Source organism: Oncorhynchus gorbuscha, linkage group LG24 (genome assembly GCF_021184085.1).
Source record: "Oncorhynchus gorbuscha isolate QuinsamMale2020 ecotype Even-year linkage group LG24, OgorEven_v1.0, whole genome shotgun sequence".
Classification (NCBI taxonomy): Eukaryota; Metazoa; Chordata; class Actinopteri; order Salmoniformes; family Salmonidae; genus Oncorhynchus; species Oncorhynchus gorbuscha.
The window spans coordinates 24,209,184-24,236,007 of record NC_060196.1 but is presented as its reverse complement, the minus strand read 5'-3'; the positions used below and the strand labels follow the sequence as shown (position 1 = coordinate 24,236,007).

The 26,824-nt window shown below is 42.9% G+C and overlaps 1 protein-coding gene across 1 annotated transcript in view; it reads right to left on the bottom strand.

Moving 5' to 3' along the window:
- LOC124012058 (zinc finger protein ZFPM2-like) overlaps positions 1-26,824 on the bottom strand; it is a 138,877-nt gene that overhangs the window by 73,224 nt on the left and 38,829 nt on the right. Inside the window, exon 4 of the mRNA XM_046325430.1 lies at positions 16,232-16,356. Coding sequence (XP_046181386.1) covers positions 16,232-16,356 — 125 coding nt within the window. The remainder of the gene's footprint in view (positions 1-16,231; positions 16,357-26,824) is intronic.

Below are 26,824 nucleotides of genomic sequence, written 5' to 3'. Positions count from 1 at the left end.
AATATGTTGTCATCAATGGGCTTTGATTACATTTGCAATATCCTCACCCACATGGAAATTCTGTAAGAGTAATGTATCTGACAATTATTTGATGGTCTGACCGCATTCTGTCTCCTATCAACACTTTTTAAACTTTTGGTGCCAGCGAGAATGACATGTTTATCTCACTCGGTCAGGATATTTAAGCCTCCATATACCAGTAGTTCCAATATATCCATGATATTCATTCAGAATGATATGTTTATCTCACTCGGTCTGGATATTTAAGGTTCCATTTACCAGTAGTTCCAATATATCCATGATATTCATTCAGAATGACATGTTTATCTCACTCGGTCAGGATATTTAAGCCTCCATATACCAGTGGTTCCAATATATCCATGATATTCATTCAGAATGACATGTTTATCTCACTCGGTCAGGATATTTAAGCCTCCATATACCAGTAGTTCCAATATATCCATGATATTCATTCAGAATTACATGTTTTTCTCACTCGGTCAGGATATTTAAGCCTCCATATACCAGTAGTTCCAATATATCCATGATATTCATTCAGAATGACATGTTTATCTCACTCGGTCAGGATATTTAAGCCTCCATATACCAGTGGTTCCAATATATCCATGATATTCATTCAGAATGACATGTTTATCTCACTCGGTCAGGATATTTAAGCCTCCATATACCAGTGGTTCCAATATATCCATGATATTCATTCAGAATGACATGTTTATCTCACTCGGTCAGGATATTTAAGCCTCCATATACCAGTAGTTCCAATATATCCATGATATTCATTCAGAATGACATGTTTATCTCACTCGGTCAGGATATTTAAGCCTCCATATACCAGTAGTTCCAATATATCCATGATATTCATTCAGAATGACATGTTTATCTCACTCGGTCAGGATATTTAAGCCTCCATATACCAGTGGTTCCAATATATCCATGATATTCATTCAGAATGACATGTTTATCTCACTCGGTCAGGATATTTAAGCCTCCATATACCAGTGGTTCCAATATATCCATGATATTCATTCAGAATGACATGTTTATCTCACTCGGTCAGGATATTTAAGCCTCCATATACCAGTAGTTCCAATATATCCATGATATTCATTCAGAATGACATGTTTATCTCACTCGGTCAGGATATTTAAGCCTCCATATACCAGTAGTTCCAATATATCCATGATATTCATTCAGAATGACATGTTTATCTCACTCGGTCAGGATATTTAAGCCTCCATATACCTGTCATGTTTTGTCATTTATTATCTTGTCTTGTCCCTGTGCTTCCCATTCTATTCGTTTCCCTCTGCTGGTCTTATTAGGTTCTTTCCCTCTTTCTATCCCTCTCTCTCCCCCTCCCTCTCTCACTCTCTCGCTCTCTCTTCTCTCTATCGTTCCGTTCCTGCTCCCAGCTGTTCCTATTCCCCTAATCAATCATTTAGTCTTCCCACACCTGTTCCCGATCCTTTCCCCTGATTAGAGTCCCTATTTCTTCCTTTGTGTTCCGTTCCTGTCCTGTCGGTTCCTTGTTTAGTATTCACCGTGCTGTGTTTGTGTATCGCCCTGTCGTGTCGTGTTTTCCTCAGATGCTGCGTGGTGAGCAGGTGTCTGAGTCTGTCTGGTTCAAGTGCCTTCCCGAGGCAACCTGCTGTTCACCTGCTGTTCAAGTTCGAGTCTCCAGTTTGTCCTCGTCATATCGAGTGAAAGTTGTGTTTTTTTGTTTGTATTTACTTTACTGGATTAAAGACTCTGTTTTCGCCAAGTCGCTTTTGGGTCCTCTTTCACCTCCATGACAGAAGGAACCGACCAAGGAATGGACCCAGCGACTTCAGACGCTCGTTACACTGCCGTCGAGATCCAAGGAGCCATGCTCGGCAGACACGAGCAGGAATTGTCTGCTGCTCGCCATGCCGTGGAGAACCTGGCCGCTCAGGTTTCCGACCTCTCTGGACAGTTCCAGAGTCTACGTCTCGTGCCACCTGTTACTTCCTGGCCTGTCGAGCCTCCAGAACCTAGGGTTAATAACCCACCTTGCTACTCCGGGCAGCCCACTGAGTGCCGCTCCTTTCTCACGCAGTGTGAGATTGTGTTCTCTCTCCAACCCAACACATACTCTAGAGAGAGAGCTCGGGTTGCTTACGTCATTTCACTCCTTACTGGCCGGGCTCGAGAATGGGGCACAGCTATCTGGGAGGCAAGGGCTGATTGCTCTAACAAGTTCCAGAACTTTAAAGAGGAGATGATTCGGGTTTTTGACCGTTCAGTTTTTGGTAGGGAGGCTTCTAGGGCCCTGGCTTCCTTATGCCAAGGTGAACGGTCCATAACGGATTATTCTATTGAGTTTCGCACTCTTGCTGCCTCTAGTGAGTGGAACGAGCCGGCGCTGCTCGCTCGTTTTCTGGAGGGACTCCACGCAGTGGTTAAGGATGAGATTCTCTCCCGGGAGGTTCCTTCAGATGTGGACTCTTTGATTGCTCTCGCCATCCGCATAGAACGACGGGTAGATCTTCGTCACCGGGCTCGTGGAAGAGAGCTCGCATCAACGGTGTTTCCCTGCTCCGCATCGCAACCATCTCCCTCCTCTGGCTCAGAGTCTGAGCCCATGCAGCTGGGAGGGATTCGCATCTCGACTAAGGAGAGGGAACGGAGGATCACCAACCGCCTGTGCCTCTATTGCGGAGTTGCTGGACATTTTGTTAATTCATGTCCAGTAAAAGCCAGAGCTCATCTGTAAGCGGAGGGCTACAGGTGAGCGCAACTACTCAAGTCTCTCCATCAAAATCCTGTACTACTTTGTCGGTCCATCTACGCTGGACCGGTTCGGGTGCTACATGTAGTGCCTTGATAGACTCTGGGGCTGAGGGTTGTTTCATGGACGAAGCATGGGTTCGGAAACATGACATTCCTTTCAGAGAGTTAGATAAGCCTACGCCCATGTTCGCCTTAGATGGTAGTCATCTTCCCAGTATCAGATTTGAGACACTACCTTTAACCCTCACAGTATCTGGTAACCACAGTGAGACTATTTCTTTTTTGATTTTTCGTTCACCGTTTACACCTGTTGTTTTGGGTCATCCCTGGCTAGTATGTCATAATCCTTCTATTAATTGGTCTAGTAATTCTATCCTATCCTGGAACGTTTCTTGTCATGTGAAGTGTTTAATGTCTGCCATCCCTCCCGTTTCTTCTGTCCCTACTTCTCAGGAGGAACCTGGCGATTTGACAGGAGTGCCGGAGGAATATCATGATCTGCGCACGGTCTTCAGTCGGTCCCGAGCCAACTCCCTTCCTCCTCACCGGTCGTATGATTGTAGTATTGATCTCCTTCCGGGGACCACTCCTCCTCGGGGTAGACTATACTCTCTGTCGGCTCCCGAACGTAAGGCTCTCGAGGATTATTTGTCTGTGTCTCTTGACGCCGGTACCATAGTGCCTTCTTCCTCTCCGGCCGGGGCGGGGTTCTTTTTGTTAAGAAGAAGGACGGTACTCTGCGCCCCTGCGTGGATTATCGAGGGCTGAATGACATAACGGTTAAGAATCGTTATCCGCTTCCCCTTATGTCATCAGCCTTCGAGATTCTGCAGGGAGCCAGGTGCTTTACTAAGTTGGACCTTCGTAACGCTTACCATCTCGTGCGCATCAGAGAGGGGGACGAGTGGAAAACGGCGTTTAACACTCCGTTAGGGCATTTTGAGTACCGGGTTCTGCCGTTTGGTCTCGCCAATGCGCCAGCTGTTTTTCAGGCATTAGTTAATGATGTTCTGAGAGACATGCTGAACATCTTTGTTTTTGTCTATCTTGACGATATCCTGATTTTTCTCCGTCACTCGAGATTCATGTTCAGCACGTTCGACGTGTTCTACAGCGCCTTTTAGAGAATTGTCTCTACGTAAAGTCTGAGAAGTGCTCTTTTCATGTCTCCTCCGTTACTTTTCTCGGTTCCGTTATTTCCGCTGAAGGCATTCAGATGGATTCCGCTAAGGTCCAAGCTGTCAGTGATTGGCCCGTTCCAAGGTCACGTGTCGAGTTGCAGCGCTTTTTACGTTTCGCTAATTTCTATCGGCGTTTCATTCGTAATTTCGGTCAAGTTGCTGCCCCTCTCACAGCTCTTACTTCTGTCAAGACGTGTTTTAAGTGGTCCGGTTCCGCCCAGGGAGCTTTTGATCTTCTAAAAGAACGTTTTACGTCCGCTCCTATCCTCGTTACTCCTGACGTCACTAGACAATTCATTGTCGAGGTTGACCTTCAGAGGTAGGCGTGGGAGCCATTCTATCCCAGCGCTTCCAGTCTGACGATAAGGTTCATCCTTGCGCTTATTTTTCTCATCGCCTGTCGCCATCTGAGCGCAACTATGATGTGGGTAACCGTGAACTGCTCGCCATCCGCTTAGCCCTAGGCGAATGGCGACAGTGGTTGGAGGGGGCGACCGTTCCTTTTGTCGTTTGGACAGACCATAAGAACCTTGAGTACATCCGTTCTGCCAAACGACTTAATGCCCGTCAAGCTCGTTGGGCGTTGTTTTTCGCTCGTTTCGAGTTTGTGATTTCTTACCGTCCGGGTAGCAAGAACACCAAGCCTGATGCCTTATCCCGTCTGTTTAGTTCTTCTGTGGCTTCTACTGATCCCGAGGGGATTCTTCCTTATGGGCGTGTTGTCGGGTTAACAGTCTGGGGAATTGAAAGACAGGTTAAGCAAGCACTCACGCACACTGCGTCGCCGCGCGCTTGTCCTAGTAACCTCCTTTTCGTTCCTGTTTCCACTCATCTGGCTGTTCTTCAGTGGGCTCACTCTGCCAAGTTAGCTGGTCATCCCGGTGTTCGAGGCACTCTTGCGTCTATTCGCCAGCGCTTTTGGTGGCCGACTCAGGAGCGTGACACGCGCCGTTTCGTGGCTGCTTGTTCGGACTGCGCGCAGACTAAGTCGGGTAACTCTCCTCCTGCCGGTCGTCTCAGACCGCTCCCCATTCCTTCTCGACCATGGTCTCACATCGCCCTAGACTTCATTACCGGTCTGCCTTTGTCTGCGGGGAAGACTGTGATTCTTACGGTTGTCGATAGGTTCTCTAAGGCGGCACATTTCATTCCCCTCGCTAAACTTCCTTCCGCTAAGGAGACGGCACAAATCATTATCGAGAATGTATTCAGAATTCATGGCCTCCCGTTAGACGCCGTTTCAGACAGAGGCCCGCAATTCACGTCACAGTTTTGGAGGGAGTTCTGTCGTTTGATTGGTGCGTCCGTCAGTCTCTCTTCCGGGTTTCATCCCCAGTCTAACGGTCAAGCAGAGAGGGCCAATCAGACGATTGGTCGCATACTACGCAGCCTTTCTTTCAGAAACCCTGCGTCTTGGGCAGAACAGCTCCCTGGGCAGAATACGCTCACAATTCGCTTCCTTCGTCTGCTACCGGGTTATCTCCGTTTCAGAGTAGTCTGGGTTACCAGCCTCCTCTGTTCTCATCCCAGCTTGCCGAGTCCAGCGTTCCCTCCGCTCAAGCGTTTGTCCAACGTTGTGAGCGCACCTGGAGGAGGGTGAGGTCTGCACTTTGCCGTTACAGGGCACAGACTGTGAGAGCCGCCAATAAACGCAGGATTAAGAGTCCTAGGTATTGTTGCGGCCAGAGAGTGTGGCTTTCCACTCGCAACCTTCCTCTTACGACAGCTTCTCGTAAGTTGACTCCGCGGTTCATTGGTCCGTTCCGTGTCTCCCAGGTCGTCAATCCTGTCGCTGTGCGACTGCTTCTTCCGCGACATCTTCGTCGCATCCATCCTGTCTTCCATGTCTCCTGTGTCAAGCCCTTTCTTCGCACCCCGTTCGTCTTCCCTCCCCCCTCCCGTCCTTGTCGAGAGCGCACCTATTTACAAGGTACATAAGATCATGGACATGCGTTCTCGGGGACGGGGTCACCAATACTTAGTGGATTGGGAGGGTTACGGTCCTGAGGAGAGGAGTTGGGTTCCGTCTCGGGACGTGCTGGACCGTTCACTCATCGATGATTTCCTCCGTTGCCGCCAGGATTCCTCCTCGAGTGCGCCAGGAGGCGCTCGGTGAGTGGGGGGGTACTGTCATGTTTTGTCATTTATTATCTTGTCTTGTCCCTGTGCTTCCCATTCTATTCGTTTCCCTCTGCTGGTCTTATTAGGTTCTTTCCCTCTTTCTATCCCTCTCTCTCCCCTCCCTCTCTCACTCTCTCGCTCTCTCTTCTCTCTATCGTTCCGTTCCTGCTCCCAGCTGTTCCTATTCCCCTAATCAATCATTTAGTCTTCCCACACCTGTTCCCGATCCTTTCCCCTGATTAGAGTCCCTATTTCTTCCTTTGTGTTCCGTTCCTGTCCTGTCGGTTCCTTGTTTAGTATTCACCGTGCTGTGTTTGTGTATCGCCCTGTCGTGTCGTGTTTTCCTCAGATGCTGCGTGGTGAGCAGGTGTCTGAGTCTGTCTGGTTCAAGTGCCTTCCCGAGGCAACCTGCTGTTCACCTGCTGTTCAAGTTCGAGTCTCCAGTTTGTCCTCGTCATATCGAGTGAAAGTTGTGTTTTTTTGTTTGTATTTACTTTACTGGATTAAAGACTCTGTTTTCGCCAAGTCGCTTTTGGGTCCTCTTTCACCTCCATGACAATACCAGTAGTTCCAATATATCCATGATATTCGGGGTTTCCTTAAGTGCCTAAGGGTGATGATTTGTAGTGTGATTTCCTTCAAGCTCCATTGAGGTATTTGAAACCGTATTATAATCTCCCACCATAATAATATAGTCTTGTATTACTTGTTGTAGGCTTGATAAGTTACAGTATTATATATATTTTCAAAGAATAGTGGATCATCATTATTTGAACCGTATAGATTAATGAGAGAAATCTGTTTATGGTCCAATAACATATTTTAAAGAATCATCTACCTTGCACATTCGGATCAACAACTTGCACATTCGGATCAAAATTATTGCAAATTAATATCATCACCCTTTTTGGGCTTCTTTTCCCTTTTCCCATGGGAGAAGTATATTTAGACCCCCCCAGGCCTTGTTCCACACAACTTCATCTAAAATAGTGGAATGAGTGTCCTGTCAACAATAGGTACTATATTCCTTCTCTTTTAGCCAGGGAAATACGGATCGTCTTTTCTTATCTTCTAAGTCAGTGGTTCCCAAACTTTTTATAGTCCCGTACCCCTTCAAACATTCAACCTTCAGCTGCGTACCTCTTCTAGAACCAGGGTCAGCGCACTCTCAAATGTTGTTTGTTGACATCATTGTAAGCCTGCCACACAAATTATACCCGGCTCATGGGAAGGGTATATGGGAAGCTCATGGGAAGGGACAAAGAGCTCTTATAGGACCAGGGCACAAATAATAATATAATAATAATAATCAATCATTTGGCTCTTTATTTAACCATCTTACATATAAAACCTTATTTGTTCATCGAAAACTGTGAATAACTCACGACAGGTTAATGAGAAGGGTGTGCTTGAAAGGATGCACATAACTCTGCAATGTTGGGTTGTATTAGAGAGAGTCTCAGTCTTAAATAATTTCCCACACACAATCTGTGCCTGTATTTAGTTTTCATGCTGGTGAGCGCCGAGAATCCACTCTCACATAGGAATGTGGTTGAAAAAGGCATCAGTGTCTTAATAGTGCAATTTGCCAAAGCAGGATACTCTGAGTACAGCCCAATCCAGAAATCTTGCAGTGGCTTCTGATTAAATTCAATTTTTACAGACCCGCTTGTTGCAATTTAGATGAGGCTCTCTTGTTCAGATATCGGTAAGTGGACTGGAGGCAGGACATGATATCGGTAAGTGGACTGGAGGCAGGACATGATATCGGTAAGTGGACTGGAGGCAGGACATGATATCGGTAAGTGGACTGGAGGCAGGGCATGAAAGGGATAATGAATCCTGTTGTTTGTGTCGTCCGTTTCGGGAAAGTACTTGCGTAATTGAGCACCCAACTCACTCAGGTGCTCGCTATTTCACATTTGACATTGTCTGTAAGCTTGAGTTTATTTTCACACAAAAAAATCATACAATGATGGAAAGACCTGTGTGTTGTTTTGCAGACAGAGAAGAGCTTCTCTTAACCATTTGCAAATAAATTCATTAAAAATCCCACTGTGATTTTTCTGGATTTTTTTCTAATTTTGTCTGTCATAGTTGAAGTGTACCTATGATGAAAATTACAGGCCTCTCTCATCTTTTTAAGTGGGAGAACTTGCACAATTGGTGGCTGACTAAATACTTTTTTGCCCCACTGTACATCTTTTACAGTTAGGAGAGATGTCCGTTTTCATTCTATGGAGTCTCAAAGGAGTGTATAAAATGTGATTTTTACATTAGTAGAGGAGCAGTATACCCTGTTGCAAACCTCCTTCCATAACTCATCACTGATAGTCAGACCAAGGTCCTTTTCCCAGATTATTTTCAAAGGAGTAAAGGAGGAGCCTCCTTTCTCAAAAAGGAGTCTATAGATATAAGATATTTTGCCATTAATGGATTGTGCTGTGACAAGAAAGGTTTCAACTTCATTCAACTGAGTTCTACACCTCCTCTTGGAAGTAAATGAGGAAATGACATGTCTAATTTGAATGTAAATGGGATCTTGGCACATTGAATTCACTGCAGAGCTCTTGAAAGGATCTCAGTGTAGTGTTTTTCTGATGAAATAGGTCTGAAAAGGTCCTGATTCCTAGAGTATGCCAAAGATTAAAGTTGGCATCCTTCAGGATTTTTGGCAAGTCTGGGTTGCCTACTATGGGCGAGTGGGAACATATTTGGGAGGAAATGCCCAGGTATTTCTTACAGTCCCTCCACGCTAGTAAGGTGCTGTAAATCACAAAGGTATATACATTTGGTGATGCTTTGGTTAGTTGTTTTGAAAAAGGAAACTGGGAGATAGCATGGGAGCATCTGAAATAAATAGTTCAGTCTAGGGAGGACGTTCATACGGATGACATGAATTCTTCCTACTAAGCTAATTGGGAGGGAGATCCAAGTTTGGAGATCGTTCTTGATTCGATCCAGGAGTGGAAGATAGTTTTCCTTGAAAAGGCTACTCAGATCTAGTGTTATGAAGATCCCAAGGTATTGAAACTCCTGTCTCTTCCATTGGAATGGACATAGTGTCTTCATAGAGCTGGTGAGTGTAAGATTGAGAGGGCAGACAGTGGATTTGTTAAAATATATCTTATAACCTGAAAACTGACAAGACATCATCAGTGTAAAGCGAAATCTTATGCTGCAGGCTGCCTGCAGAAACACCCGTAATACTTGGATTTCTCCTTATTTACATTACATTTAAGTCATTTAGCAGACGCTCTTATCCAGAGCGACTTACAAATCAACTCTGCCAGCGGCTCCGCCCCCAACAAGTAGAGCAGGGGGGACAGTGAGCACCCTTGTCTTATGCCCCGTCCCAAAGGGAATCTGTCAGAATTCAGTCCGTTAGTAGTCACCATGGCATTTGGATGAGATTATAGTGATTTGATCCATTTAATACATTTTGGGCCCATATTGAACTTTTCTAAGACTGAGAACAGAAAGCTCCACTCCATTCTGTCAAACGCCTTCTCAGCATCCAGTGAAGCCAGCAGGACAGGGGTCTTCTGTGCGTTTACTTTATCAATAATATTAAAAAGACGGCGAATGTTATCAGAAGAGTATCTGTCTCTATTAAATCCAGTTTGGTCTGCTTTTATTATTTTGAGAAGAAGAGTGTTAAGTCTTTTGGTGAGCAATTTGGCAATTATTTTGTAGTCGAAATCCATCAAGCTTATGGGCCGGAAGGACGAGCAGGATAGAAGCCCCTTGTCTTTTTTGAGCAACATTCTAATGCGAGCTGTGTGCATTGAGTCTGGGAGAACACCGTTTTTGCAAAAATCATCCAGCATTGGCATGAAAATAGGGCTAAGCTGGGGCCAAAAAGCTTTGTAGAACTCTCTGGGGAATCCATCTGGGCCTGGGGACTTACTAGTTGGCATGGAGGTAATTGCCTCCAGAATCTCCTCAGAAGTGAAGGGGGAGTTGATATCTTCTTGGTCGGTCTCTGATAGTTTAGGTAGTGAGATTCCCTCTAGGAAAGAGTGGAGTTCTGCCTCCGTGTGTTTTCTCTCAGAGGTATATAGTTTGCAGTAGAAATCATGAAAAGTTAAATGGATCTTTTTTGGGGTCATATGTGACCTCGTCCTCTGCTGTTCAGATAGCCATGATTGTACGCTCTGACTGCTCTTTTTTAAATTGGTAAGCAAGCAATCTACTCGGCCTATTGCTATACTCATGGTATTTCTGTTTAGTAAAGAAAACTTTTTATTTTTATCTCCCGAGTAGAGTCCAAATTCAGTTTGGCTTTGGCTGCTTTAAGTTGACTCCAGGAGGTGCTGTCTGGGGATTGTTTATGTACTCTTTCACAGCATTCTAGCTCCCTCTCAAGATATAGCCTGTGTGCTTCCATTGCTTTTTTCTTAGAGCAAGCATATGCAATTAGATGACCTCTTAGTGTGGCTTTGGCAGCGTCCCACATTGTGGCCTGAGAAACATGAGAATCTTTGTTGTCTATACATGTAGTTATCAATGTATGGAGCTTCATTTGATAATAATAATAATAATAATATATGCCATTTAGCAGACGCTTTTATCCATAACATGGAGGTGTTGAATTTCCAGCTCTTTGACCTCGGGATGTTTTTGCAGAGGTCAAAGCGGTGGACAAAGGCGTGATCTGAAAGTGCTATGGGTCCGATTGTACATGTGGCTGAATTTATGAAACTCTTTGGGATAAAAATGTAATTTATATGGGAGTAGGTGTTAGCCATTAGTCTCTCTCCAGATATCTATCAGTCCCATCTCTTTAGTAAGAGAGTTCAAAATCTTTGCAAATCTAGGGTTTGTGGTGGGGACTTGAGATGATTTGTCTAGGGTTGGGTTAAGGGTACAATTAAAATATCCGGCCACCACTCCAAAGGAAACACAATGCTCATTGAACAGGGTTAACATATTGAAATGAAAGCAGGAGTATCTGTGTTAGGGGCAAATATGCTTAAGATAGTAAATGGTTGTACATAAAGTGACCCAGTTATCAAAATAAATCTCCCCCTCCGGATCAGATATGTTTTTGTCAATTATGAATGGAACATTCTTATGGATAAGTATGGCTGTACCTCTTCTGTTTGATTTGAAAGATGAGAAAGACACCTGTCCCACCCAAGCTCTGCGGAGTTTGGCATGTTCAGGCATCGCAGAGGTGTGTCTCTTGCGCAACGTCTGCTTTTTCCTTCTTTAGAGCACATAGTATCTTTTTCCGTTTTATTGCATGACCTAGACCATGGCAGTTCCATATCAATAGATTTAAGGTGCAAGTCATCGTCATCGAACAGTAATCAAACTTTAGTGCTCTCTGGGTAAAGGTGGATAATAGTTACAGCTGCGTTCACATAAAAGGAAAATAAATGATGTACATAAAATAATAATCTCTGAACACCCCAGCCGAGTTCCCAAACAACTCAACATATCCCGTTGGATCTATTATCCCCCCGCTCAGTCTCAATTCGATGTTCCCCCCCAAAAAACAGGGGGAAAAAACGGGAACAGCTAGCAACGCACAACGTCTCCCCCTCCCCACCAAAGAAATGCCTCATCCTCTCCGCCCCGCATTGAGTAAGTGACAACGTAGTCCCCGTCCAGACCACATTAAAAGAGGGAGAAAATAAAATCAATAGCCCAGCCTACATATACCTCCCCCAAGGGACATAGGGAACCACAAGTAATAATAGCAACACAAAAAAAAGGGAAATAAAAGTAGGCTGAAACATTAGTAGGCCTAGGTTAGGCTATAGAGCCTATCCTTCTCAGCTAAAGGAAAACAAATATAGATTAGACGGCTATAATGACATTCAGCGGGGCGGGTGGGTCTTTGGATATCGGCTATATGTTGTCTTACCCCCTTTAGTAATAGCATTAATCGCATTTAGTCATTGGTCCGTTTCTCATTGACCAGGATTGTCTTTCAAAAAACGTTTTGCCTCTTCGGGAGTTTTGTCGCAGGGCTCCTTGGTGAAGAATCCTGAGCTCGTTTGGGTATTTGAATCCCCTAAAGATGCCTCGGTCAATGGAGTATTTCTTCACCTCGTCAAACTCTCGGCGCTTTCGGCGTTTTCCAGCTGACAGGTCCTGGTGTAAAGTGAGTTTGTAATGGTGATGATTTTCGCCACCTGTAGGACTCGTTCCTTGTCGGTGAATCTCAGGAAACGTATGGTGATTGGGCGCGGTGGTTGTTTGGCTGCTGGTGGGGGCCTCAGTGCTCGGTGAGCTCTCTCAAGTTTTATGGACCTGTCAGTGGACAGGTGGAGCCACTCGGGCAGTTTGTCTTGCAGGTATCAGTGGCATGTTTCCCTCTTCTTTTTAGCTGGGACATCCTTTTAAAAAATCACACAGTGCCACCACAGAACCGAAGCAGATTAACTGCCAAAAGCATTTCCAACGCCCTCACCTCAATTGCGTTGTATACAGTAATTAAAATAATTAAAATAAAGTAATTAAAATAAATATATATATAAAAACAATTGGATATCTTAATTTATTTCCACAATTAACAAATGATATGCGAAATAATGTAGGCATTTCCTACAAAGGATTATTACCCATAACCAGGATTGTTACCCATAACCAGGATTGTTACCTCTAACCTGGATTGTTACATATAACCAGGATTGATACCCATAACCAGGGTTGTTACCCATAACCAGAATTGTTACCTATAACCAGGATTGTTGCCCATAACCAGGATTGTTACCTCTAACCAGGATTGTTACCCATAACCAGGATTGTTACCTATAACCAGGATTGTTGCCCATAACCAGGATTTTTACCTCTAACCAGGATTGTTACCCATAACCAGGATTGTTACCTATAACCAGAATTGTTACCTCTAACCAGGATTGTTATCTATAACCACAATTGTTACCCATAACTGTCACGACTTCCCGTTCGGGTGGCGCTCGACGGTCGTCGTCGCCGGCCTACTAGCTGCCAATGATTATTTCCTCCCCCTCCTTATGTGTTTATTGAATGCACCTGTTTTGAGTTAGGTAGTTAGTAGTAAGGCTTTATTGGTCAGCCGGCCCGCCTGGTTCCTTGTGCGGGATTAATTATTGTGACCGTCTGTTTGGTGTACTTGTGTGCACGTCTATGGGTTTTGTGTTTTCCCATTTTGTGTTTTTTTTTTGTTGGACAGTTTAAGTCCCCCTGTTTGGGGCATTTGTTTGTTCATTACGCCCTGTGTTTTAGTGAGGGTTGGCTTATGTTCGCCGTTTCTCTGTGCATTAAAATAGCACTCCCCTGAACTCTCTGCTTCCTGAGCCTGACACCTCACCCACTACACTCAGACCGTTACAATAACCAGGATTATTACCTATAACCAGGATTGGCATTACAAAAATTACATTTTCGGGCAAGCAAACAATTATTGTGATCCATCCTGTATTGTCCCTAACATCATCACCCATAGCAACAGATGTGGGATATATACTGTACACACACACACACACACACACACACACACACACACACACACACACACACACACACACACACACACACACACACACACACACACACACACACACACACACACACACACACACACACACACACTCCCCACCCTTTCCCCACAAACAACCACAAGCTCAGTTGTTCCATCTCCGAGCCCAACTCAAGAGAATACTTGAGGTGTGAATGCATATACAGTTGTAGCTGTTTAAGCAGGCATGCAAAATTGAGAAAGAATGGGGAGATTTGATTAACCAATTTCAAATCCTAGCTGATGGAGTTCAAATACACCCCCCTACCCTGAAACACACACACGCTGGTCCCCAGTTGTGACCATTTTCCCAAACATCTCTGTGCAGTCAGACATTTTGATTATTTTGTGCCACCAGGGTCACAATAAGTTTCACCATCTCTGATTGTCGTAGTGTGACCCCCCTCTCCATGGGTTACAGCAGCTAGTGTTGCCAGCACTTCCATTACCTGGGTGGGGGCACCCCAACGGAAGTTCATCAAGGTTCTCATTAGCAGCTTTAAGAAATTCCTTATACGTTATGCTCACCCATCTAGGGGCTTTGGCTTCATTGGACCAACCCTGTCAGGCAGGCTCAGACTCTTGAGGGGGCAGTGCTGCTTTAGTGAGTTTCTGTTCTTTCTGTCTTGGCTGCGTATAGGCTACTTGCAGTAGGCCTATAAAACAGATATGTGTGGGTCACTCAGGTGGGTGTATAGGGTGAGGGACTGTTCCATCATGATAGGACAATAAATACATAAACTATATTTAGAATTTCCGTTTAAATGTTTATCCCATATCTGCACAAAATTGAATAGTTCTCTCTATAACAACTCCTGCTCGCAGACACACACACATGGGCTCTGGCATTTGCAACCATTTTCCTTTTACACTCACTTAACTCCACACTTTTCCAAACACAAAAACACACACCCCACCTTCCATCACATATACACTCGCACATACCCATTTACGGTGCCTTCTATGTCCTCTGTTTGCTGTGTATTTATCCCTACCATGTTGATTCCTACCTCATTTCTGGCTTTTAGTACTTTTAGTACTGTGTTTCAGTTCCTTATGTATGAAGATGTATTATTTAATAATGATCCTTTCTTCTAATGCTCTTTTTAAAATCTATTTATAAATACTAAGAATAGAATGTTGAATACTAATTCTTTTTACAACATTCCCGAACTTGAATGGTGTATTTGTAGTTTATTTTTGTATCAATTGTTGTATTTGACTGTTTTTCAGTTGTTGTTTTTTTACCATCCCGACCATGGATAATATTGGGTGTTCCATTATTTGAATCCTCTATGGAAACTTTGCATTATTTCGAATAGCCATGGAGAAGTGATTGGTGTCTCGGGAAAAGTTGATTATCAGTATACAGTTTATCGACCTTGAGAGCTACACGTTTCCCTTTAAGTCTATTCACCTTGACGAATGGGTACAGAACTTTGCTTCATTCTGAACGTTCCTCCAGAACTGATCATTCATTCTTATTTTCATGCCAGTGAGTCTTTTGCCCAGGCTTTTAACCATTATTTTATGTTTAAAGAATGCAAATTGGGCAACGATTGGGCACTCATATCTCTGTCCAAAACGGGGTACTTGTTCGAGTTTGATTTTGTCGACAGTATCGGCTGGGATCTGTAGGGCTTTAAAAAGGAATTCTTTCAGCACACTTTCAGGATCTTCACCCAATACCAGATATTCTTGCATGGATCGAGTCTGTATTCCAAGTAAGGCTTCTCTCAGAAACATGCTCTCCTCTTGATGTTCTTTAATGTCCGTTTCAATAGTATTGACCTTTAAGCTTGTTGGTTTCTTTCTACGTTGTCACAGCTTTTTCATCACACATTTCGAGGCTCGCCTTCATCGCTTTACTGACAAGTTCAAGTACACCCAACTTGTCATTTATTGATTTTAGCAGGTTGGTTTCAATTCTTACCGTACCGGGTGGTGAAAAGCATAAATCATAAGTGTCTGTCAAGGAATCTCGTAGTTTTCTCTTGGAGTTTGATTCTCTGTTTTTTCCCTTTCCTCTCCAACATGCTTTGGCCTTGACTGTGTTCGTAATATGTATCAATAAACTTCTCTAGCCTTTTTGGGGAGTTATTATCCAGCTTGAATGCTATTTCCCACGAGTACATAGATCAGTATAGTACTACTATTTAGTCAGTTTTAGATATTGAATATTGCAATTTCTCATGAGGCATTTTGCACCGCCATCTTCAGTCCGCCATCTCTGTCCCTCTAGTGTCACAGTATTACTTTAGTCACCTGTGTAATGATCGTGCTGTTTAATCAGCTTCTTGATATGCCACCCCTGACAGGTGGATGGATTATCTTGGCAAAAGAGAAATGCTCACTAACAGGGATGTAAACAAATTTGTGCACAACATTTTTGAGAAATAATATTTTCGTGCGTATGGAACATTTCTGGAATCTTTTATTTCAGCTCCTGAAACATGGGACCAACACTAGATTTTTGCATTTATATTTCTGTTCAGTATAGTTTGTGAAAATATGGAAATGTTTCATGTCATTGGGAAGATCTTTACAATATGCATTGTATATTTGGATCCATCCAAACATAGTTATCATATCGCTCATATCACATCTCCAGAACATAAATGGTGTTCATTATTGAGTAGCCTACCATGTAACTTCCTGCTGTGGTCATTTCGATCTTCCCCTCGAAAGGACCCCATGTGATGCCCACAGGAAGTGCCTGGCGAGAACGTGTCTGCCACTCTGTACCATCATAGAGAATCTCCAGCTCTCCTATAAAACAGAGCACAATCTGTATTTAGATTATTTATTAACATTCAATCATGGCTCAGCTTGAGTTCAAAATTCTTAAAATAAAAACTGTTTTTTTTTTACTCCATATTATCTTAATGAGGCACCACACCACTGCAGTAGAATTTTCAGTCAGAGAGTACTAGTGTATGATAGTCTTCGGTACACTCTTAGAACAAAAGGTACTATCTAGAACCTTAAAGGGTTCTTCAGCTGTCCCCATGAGAGAACCCTTTGAAGAACCCTTTTTGGTTCTAGGTAGTACCTTTTGGTTTCAATGTAGAAGCCTTTCTACAGTTATTCTACCGGGAACACAGGTAGAGAACATTTAGCTAGAGAACATTTATCACAAGGTCCCTTCAGTGTATTTCAGAATTACTTCCTTCCTCATCATACTGAACACCACCACCACTGTCAACATCATCACTGAGCCCCTCTTCTCTCTGCAGTCAATTAACAGATCATAAACTTCACTAAAGCGACTCTCCCTAGCTTCGATCCTTGATGACCTAGTTGTCTCTTTGATTAGGCTTTAGCCCCAGCAGTGTGACAGCCAACAGATAGAGTGGATTAAGCCTCTTTGTCCATCCCGTTTTGATGTGAATAGTGGAGGAGAGTGTTGGGAGTTGAGACGGAATTTCAAATACCTGAGGGCTATTGGCTACCGGCAAGCGGATTATATTTTCTAGTCCTATTCCTAACCATGATCTTGGAGTTGATAGTTCCTCCCGTCTTTTTTCGTTGGACTCTTTGATGAAGTCTAAACTCTGACCCGAAAGAGCGTTGGATATTATTGACAATTTCAATTTATTTCGGGAACATCCACTTTTAAAAAGGGACAGGTTGCACCCAAACAGGAGAGGAACTAGGATGCTGACTGCTAATATCGAAGAGGTACTACAAAAATTACGGGATATCAGTCCTTGCCCGCAACAGATAACCCTCATTGACTCTTGTTTTAATCCACGTCCTAATTCTAAGGCATAGGCCTAATGGTTCAGTTCTAGGCAATCTTGTACTGTATCTATTCCAATTCAAGCCTACCACATGAGATTTTCTAATATTTTCTAAATGTACTTGCTAAACATGGTATGAACATATTTGAAACTCCCTCTGATCTGAAATCCCACACCTGGGGCATTGGACTAATTCACGTAAATGCCAGAAAATGTATTAAGAAAATCTATTTTATTGTAACTCTGGCTTCTCAAACGAAGGTGGACATGGTTATAACTGAACCTCGGCTAAGGAAGTCTACGCCAGACTCTGATTTGTCTCTGATTGATTATAATGTTTTTAGATCTGACAGAGTTGGCAGAGGAGGGGGTGTCGCCATATACATAAAGAGCAACTTAAATGTTTCTGTATCCATTACACCCTCTGTCCCTAAGTAATTTGAATGTCTTGTCTTAAATGTGGCCCTTGGTAATAATGCCCATCTGATGCTAGTGGTAATTTATCACCCTCCGTTCGGCCTCCTTATGTGCCATTAACAAATTGTTTGACCTGCTGTATAACTATGCTAAATCCGATTAATTAACAGTGGGTGGTCTTATTCTGGATTGGTTGATGCCAGTATCTGATCGGCTGAAAGATATTTGTATTGAGCTAAATCTAACTCAGCTGATAACTACTCGCCTCAACTATAAAGACTCTCTTAGATATTAATCTAACACAGATATTATTCTAACACCAGTCTCAACGTCAACAGTGAAGAGGCGACTCCGGGATGCTGGCCTTCTAGGCAGAGTTGCAAAGAAAAAGCCATATCTCAGACTGAACAATAAAAAGAAAAGATTAAGATGGGGAAAATAACACAAACACTGGACAGAGGAACTCTAACCAGCATCCCGGAGTCGCCTCTTCACTGTTGATGTTGAGACTGGTGTTTTCCAGGTACTATTTAATGAAGCTGCCAGTTGAGGACTTGTGAGGTGTCTGTTTCTCAAACTAGACACTAATGTACTTGTCCTCTTGCTCAGTTGTGCACCGGGGCCTCCCACTCCTTTTTCTATTCTAGTTAGAGCCAGTTTGCGATGTCCTGTGAAGGGAGTAGTACATAGCGTTGTGCTATATCTTCAGTTTCTTGGCAATTTCTCGCATGGAATAGCCTTCATTTATCAGAACAAGAATAGACTGACAAGTTTCAGAAGAAAGTTCTTTGTTTCTGGCCATTTTGAGCCTTTAATGCTCCAGATAGTCAACTAGTCTAAAGAAGGCCAGTTGTATTGCTTCTTTAATCAGGACAACAGTTTTCAGCTGTGCTAACATAATTGCAAAAGGGTTTTCTAATGATCAATTAGGCTTTTTAAATTATGAACTTGGATTAGCTAACACAACGTGCCATTGGAACACAGGAGTGATGGTTGCTGTTAATGGGCCTCTGTACGCCTATGTAGATATTCCATTAAAAATCAGCCAATTCCAGCTACAATAGTCATTTGCAACATTAACAATGTCTACACTGTATTTCGATCAATTTGGTGTTATTTTAATGGACAAAAAATAAATGTGCTTTCTTTAAAAAACAAGGACATTTCTAAGTGACCCCAAACTTTTGAACGGTAGTGTAATTATTCAGACCCAGGTGCATCCTGTTTCTATTGATCATCAGATGTTTCTACAACTTGACTGGAGTCCACCTGTGGTAAATTCAATTGATTGGACATGATTTGGAAAGGCACACATATCTGTCTATAAAAGGTTCCACAGTGCATGTCAGAGCAAAAACCAAGCAATGAGGTCGAAGGAATTGTCCGTAGAGCTCAGCGACAGGATTGTGTCGAGGCACAGATCTGGGGAAGGGTATCAAAACATTTCTGCAGCATTGCTGGTCCCCAATAAAACAGTGGCCTCCATCATTCTGAAATGGAAGAAGTCTGGAACCACCAAGACCCTTCTTAGAGTTGGCCGCCTGGCCAAACTGAGAAAGCGGGAGAAAAGAGTCTTGGTCAGGGAGGTGACCAAGACCCGATGGTCAAGGCCGATGGTCACTCTGACAGAGATCCAGAGTTCCTCTGTGAAGATGGGAGAACCTAGCAGAAGGACAACCATCTCTGCATCACTCCACCAATCAGGCCTTTATGGTAGTGTGGCCAGACGGAAGCCACTCCTCAGTAAAACGCACATGAAAGCCCGCTTGAAATTTGCCAAAAGGCACCTAAAGGACTCTCAGAACATGAGAACCAAGATTCTCTGGTCTGGTGAAACCAAGATTGAACTCTTTGGCCTGAATGCCAAGCGTCACGTCTGGAGGAAACCTGGCACCATCCCTACGGTGAAGCATGATGGTGGCAGTATCATGCTGTGGGGATGTTGTTCAGCGGCAGGGACTGGGAGACTAATCGGTATAGAGGGAAAGATAAATGTAGCAACGTACAGAGAGATCTCTGCTCCAGGGCACACAAGACCTCAGACTGGGGCCATGGTTCAACTTTCAACTGGGCAATGGCCCTAAGCACACAACCAAGACAATGCAGGAGTGGCTTTGGGACAAGTCTCTGAATGTCCTTGAGTGGCCCAGCCAGAGCCCAGACTTGAACCCGATCGAACATCTCTGGAGAGACCTAAAAATAGCTGTGCAGCGACACTCTCCATCCAACCTGACAGAGCTTGAGAGAATCTGCAGAGAAGAATGGGAGAAGCTCTGCAAGAACAGGTGTGCCAAGCTTGTAGCCTCATACCCAAGAAGATTCTAGGCTGTAATCGCTGCCAAAGGTGCTTCAATAAAGTACTCAGTGAAGAGTCTGAATAATGATTTAAATGTGATATTTCCGTTTTTTTTATATACATTTGTAACTGTTTCTATAAACCTGTTTGTGCTTCGTCATTATGGGGTATTGTGTGTAGATTGATGAGAAAAAGAAAAAAATTAGAATGAGGCTGTAACGTAACAATGTGGAAAAAGTCAAGGGGTCTGAATACTTTTCAAATGCAGTGTACTTTATTTTCATTTCAACCATTTGATGTACAGTACCAGTCAAAAGTTTGGACACATCTTCTCATTCAAGGGTTTTCTTTATTTGTACTATTTTCTACATTGTAGAAAAACTGTGAAGAAATCAAAACTAACACATTTGGAATCATGTGGTAACCAAAAAAGTGTTGAAACAAATCCAAATATTTTAGATTCTCAATGTCGCCACTCTTTGGCTTTGTGACAGCTTTTGCACACTCTTGGCATTCTCTCAACCAGCCACACCTGGAATGCTTTTCCAAAAGCCTTGAAGGATTGCCCACATATGTGACCCGTTTCAGGAAACTAGGCGTATGTCGCGGGTCTCTACCTCTCAGGAGAGCCGTTTGAATGTAAACTTTTTTTAAATTCAAAATGCATTTTTGGGTAGAAATGCCTTTTAGAACATGTGAACTTTCATGTGCCTTAATAACAAATGTGTATGCCATCTGTAAAATATGAATAAAAGTGTTCAATTCTGTGCTTAGTTGGTGTAGCCATAGAAAAAGTCAGCAACTTTCCCACTAGCCATGATTGGCTGAGATAATGTGTGGGCTGGATATGCCGAGAGATGAGTTTGGATTGGTCTGCCATATAGCACGCTTCTGTCAATTTGAGCGGGTCAGTATGTCTAGGTAATCCTGTCTAACACTGCTTTTTAAAAAATGTATCGTATTAAAACTGCATAAGTATTGCTCTCAAATTTCTGGAGGACTGGGTTTTGATAACAGTGGAAGTTTAGAATGATAGCTAAGGAGATGGACAAAACAACTCTCCAGATTACATCTCAAACTAAGGGCAACCATGGCATCCGACAGGAGACGCGTCCAACCATGAATGTGGGTAAGAGAGTCAAGCTAGCTACATTTTCAGATATTACACCTTTCTAATTAGGACAGAAAGAGCCATTTGCTTGGCTAGCTATTGCCTACTGTTAGCTAGCTAACATTGAACCTGGTTGGTTAGCTACCTGCAGATTCATGCAGGATAGTAAAGTCATGAGTGGTGATTATGGTTCATCGTTTACTTACCTAGCTAGCTGGCTAACATTAACTGGCTGGCTCACTAGATAATGTTATGAGTATAACCTTATTATTTGTATCTCAGAGTCATTTGCTTCGCTAACTATAGCCTAATGTTAGCTAGCTAACATTGAACCTGGTTGGTTAGCTACCTGCAGATTCATAAAGGGTAGTAACATCATGAGTTGTGATTATGGTTCATTGTTTACGTACCTAGCTAGCTAGCTACATGTCTTAACAAAAGACTCCACTATCCAAGTAACCATTTCGGGTGCGTTCGTAAATTCAGTCTGGCCATCTACTCTGATTTCAGAGCACTCTCATCTGAGTGTGGTAGAGGGCGCAGAATAACTGATGAATTTGCGAAAGCTCTATACCCACTGAATATGGCCGGTGTCAGTAAACATCATTAAACATCGGCCAGAGGGTCTGGTGTGCGCTCTGAATGCGAAACGCTCTGAATTTACAAACTGACAATCTGACAGCACAGTTGCAGTCACCAACACTCTGGATAACATAACAGCCTAACCAGCTCTGCTAGGGCGAGTAATGCTCAGTGAACTGTTCTCTCTCACTTAGATGTCTGGAAGTAGCTAGCAAGTTAGGTTGGGTGCTTCACTGCTGTTAGTACATTCGGATCAACCCTTAATGAGATGGGTGGGGCTAAAGCATTAAAGGGTGTGAACGATGCTGAATGGGTGTCGACAAAGGGCTCTCCAATAGTACTACCAAAACAATCAAAGGCCATTTTCTCACAAGTGAGTTACAAGTTTATCAACTATCAAAGCAAAATTACTTTCCCATTGTTCCTAAACTGTATGGTATAACATTTTGTAGCTCTGAGTTTCTACTTTTATCCAATGTAAAAAAACACAATTTCAAATGTTGCTACATTTGAGCCGGTCAGTCACATAGGCTGAGCACTTGTTGGCTGTTTTTCCTTCACTCTAACTCGTCCCAAACCATCTCAGTTGGGTTGAGATCAGGTGATTGTGGAGGCCAGGTCATCTGATGCAGCACTCCATCACTAGCACTTACACAGCCTGGAGGTGTGTTGGGTCATTGTCCTGTTGAAAAACAAATTATAGTCCCACTAAGAGCAAACCAGATGGAATGTGGTATCACTGCACATTGCTGTGGTAACCATGCTGGTTAAGTGTGCCTTGAATTCTAAATAAATCAACAACAGTGTCACCAGCACACCATTTACATTTTTTAAATTTAACTAGACAAGTCAGTTAAGAACAAATTCTTATTTACAATGACGGCCTACCCCAGCCAAACCCTACCCCAGACAACACTGGGCAAATTGTGCGCCGCCCTATGGGTTTCCCGATCATGGCCGGTTGTGATACAACCTGGAATCTAACCAGGATCTGTAGTCACGCCTCTAGCACTAAGATGCAGTGCCTTAGGCCACTGTGCCACTCGGGAGCCCTAACCATCACACCTTCTCCTCCATGCTCATGGTGGAAACCACACATGCGGAGATCATCTGTTCACCTACTCTGCTTCTCACAAAGACAGAGCGGTTGTGAGCAGAAATCTCAAATTTGGACTCATCAGACCAAAGGAAAGATTTGCACCGGTCTAATGCTTATTGCTTTCTTGACCCAAGTAAGTCTCTTCTTCTTATTGGTGTCCTTTAGTAGTAGTTCCTTTGCAGCAATTCAACCATGATCACGTGGTCTCCTCTGAACAGTTGATGTTGAGATGTGTCTGTTGAACTCTGTGAAGCATTTATTTGGGCTGCAATTTCTGAGGCTGGTAACTCTAATGAACTTACCCTCTGCAGAAGAGGTAACTCTGGGTCATCCTTTCCTGTGGCAGTCCTCATGAGAGCCAGTTTCCTCATAGCGCTTGATTGTTTTTGCGGCTGCACTTGAAGAAACGTTCAAAGTTCTTGACATTTTCCAGATTGACTGACCTTCATGTCTTAAAGTAATGGACTGCCGCTTCTCTTTGATTATCTGAGCTCTAGGGCCTCCCGGGTGGCGCAGTGGTTAAGGGCGCTGTACTGCAGCGCCAGCTGTGCCATCAGAGACTCTGGGTTTGCGTGGGGCGACACAAAATTGGCCTAGCATCGTCTGGGTTAGCGAGGGCTTGGTCGGTAGGGATGTCCTTGTCTCATTGCGCACCAGCGACTCCTGTGGCGGGACGGGCGTAGTGCGCGCTAACCAAGGTTGCCAGGTACACGGTGTTTCCTCCGGCACATTGGTGCGGCTGGCTTCCGGGTTGGATGTGGGCTGTGTTAAGAAGCAGTGCGGCTGGTTGGGTTGTGTATTCGAGGACGCATGACTTTCAACCTTCGTCTCTCCCGAGCCCATACGGGAGTTGTAGCGATGAGACAAGATTGTAGCTACTACAACAATTGGATACCACGAAATTGGGGAGAAAAAGGGGTAAAAATATAAAAAATATATATAAAAATATATTTAAAAAAGATTATCTGAGCTCTTAATATGGACTTGTTTTTTTACTAAATAGGGCTATATTCTGTATACCACCCCTACCTTGTCACAACACAGTGGATTGGCTCAAACGCATTAGAAGGAAAAAAAATCCACAAATTAACTTTTAACAAGGCACACCTGTTATTTGAAGTGTATTCCAGGACTACCTCATGAAGCTGGTTGAGAGAATGCCAAGAGTGTGCAAAGCTTTGAAGAATCTCACATATAGAATATATTTTGATTTGTTCAACACTTTTTTGGTTACTACATTATTCCACAAGTGTTATTTCATAGTTATGATGTCTTCACTATTATTCTACAATGTAGAAAATAGTTTTAAAAAATAAAGAACAACCTTTGAATAAGTAGATGTGTCCAAACGTTTGACTGGTATTGTATATGATGTATTAAATTGATACTGGGTTTATCCCTTAGATTTGGAAGGTGGCACATGTCCTCCCCCTACATAAGCATGGAGATCCTTCTGACTTAGATAATTACTGCCCAATCTCCAAGTTATCTTGCCTAGCCAAGCTATTAGAATCCCTGACCAAATCCCAGCTAAGAACTTTCTAAACTTCTCACTCTATTCTAAACATGCACGGTTTCAGACACTATGCTTGTTTTAGATGGTGTTAAATTGCCTAGATCATAAAAAACATTGTGCTGCCTTATTTATAGATCTTTCCGAGGCATTCGACACCATTGACCATTCCCTACTCATTCAAATGCTGTCTGAAATGGGCCTGGATAAGGAGTCTTGCAAATGTTTTTTTATTTCACCTTTATTTAACTAGGCAAGTCAGTTAAGAACAGATTCTTATTTTCAATGACAGCCTAGGAACAGTGGGTTAACTGCCTGTTCAGGGGCAGAATGACAGATTTGTACCTTCTCAGCTCGGGGATATGAACTTTAACTTTCGGTTCCTACTAGTCCAATGCTCTAACCACTAGGCTAACCTGCCGCCCCAAACGGTTTACCATGGTTTGCAAATGGTTTAAGACCTGCACTGTATTTGACAAACAGGACACAATGTGTGCTTTCTGATGGTGTCAAGTCTAGTTTCCTTGATATTATGAAAGGTGCACCGCAGGGTTCGATTTTGGTCCTCTTGTCTTTACTATTCATATAAATAATATTGGTCTATGTATTAAATCCCTTCATATTAATCAGTATGCAGATGATATGGTTATGTATGCCATTGCACTGACTGTTGACCATGCTGATTTTGTTACATTACATGAAGGCAATGTTGATTTAAAACTTGTACTTAATGCAGGCCAAACAAAAAATATGTCAGATGGGCTACATATTCACTCATTGATTGTTTCTCAAATCGAGCGGGTTACCGCCCAATAAAGATCTGGACGTTTAGATTGATTAAGATCTAACACCTAAAAAACATACTGATGAGCTAGTTAAAAAGCAAAGATTTAAAGGTGCACTATGTAGAAAAATTATAATTCGCCTAATTTCAGTTTGTGACAAAACAAGCAAGTATAGTGGAGAGAATGATTGTACCATCTAAACAGCTCCATATCCAAAAATATAGTCGTTTCAGCTGTTTTGAAACTGATGTAAAAGACGCTAAAACAAAAATTAAGAATGTGAAGTATAGAAATAGTGCACCTAGAACAGCTCTACCGTTTTACACATGCTTTTAACGAGAATGACAAAAAGTTACATATTGCAGCTTTAATTAAAGTTTCATTCTTGGAAATAGCTCTTGCCTCTCCATGAACAGCAGAAAGCAGATTGTACTGTACATGTTTCTGCCAGTTCTTGACTATGGTGATAGTTAAACCTTTGAATGCTGTCTACCATAGCGCCCTTGGCTTTATTACAGGTGACAGTTTTAATACTCATCACTGCATCCTGTATAAGAAGGTCAGCTGGACCTCACAAAAATCCTGCATACCCACTTCATTACTCCCTTCTTGTCTACAAAGCTTGGCTCCACAAGCTTCTAACATACCTAATTTCTCTGTTGAAATATAACAACATTTTGATACCAAACCCGTTCGCAGGGTGGATTAACTCTTAAGGTCCCGCTTGTCTCCTCAAAGTTTAGTGAATCCATCTTAAGATTTAACGCACCACAGTTATGGAATACCTTACAAAACAAATGACACCTGGATTCCCTGGTGCCGATAGGGTAGTTTAAAACTCTAGTTAGTTTAAAACTGCTATTAAATTATTTCACTGAATTGTGCATTTGTTTCAATTGATTATTATAACTTCTTGCAATAACCGGATGTAATGTATTTTTAGCTGTCTTGTAGTTTTTATATCGTTTTGTTGTATTGGTGGACTTTTTCAGAGCACCCTTGTAAATGAGACATTGGTCTCAATTGGGCTCCCCTGATTAAATAAAAGTTAATACAAAATCACCCAGTTTCAGGAGTATTTTTTTGAAAATGGTCTAGGAGTTCAACCAAATAGAAAGGCTGACGAACCTAAGTCTCTGGCTCAGTGTGATCAGGAGTAGTTTTTTCTTCGTGACTAAGAACTTGGATTACAGAGAGGCAGGGAGTTCCTGGTTGAGCGGCCCACTGGTCTTGTTAAATTCAATGAGCACTGAGCATACCCGTAAAAACATCACGGAATACATAAATCCAATACTCCAATATCCATTAAAAATATCTTCAAGTCTGTCACGCAACGCACATTTTCCCCTCTCTCTCTGTCTCTCTCTTTCTCTCCCTCTCTCTCTCTCACTCTCAAGTCAAATTTCTCTCTCTCTGATGACTTTCTCTGTAAAAAAAAAAATACAATTAATTTAAGTTTGGTTTTGGGGGGAACATTGGGGGCTCGGGAGATTTAAAGAACATTTTAAACTCAGTTTTCATTTTTCTGTCTCCCTCTCGTCTTACTGCACTGCTCCCCCACATCAGTAATCCAATACACAGGCTTCTATTGTGCTGAGATGAGAGGCTGGCCTCCTCCACTGCTGGGGACCTGATGCACCTCGCTCCCTCTCACTCTCTCACACTCCCCTCACTCCCTCTCTTGCTCTCTC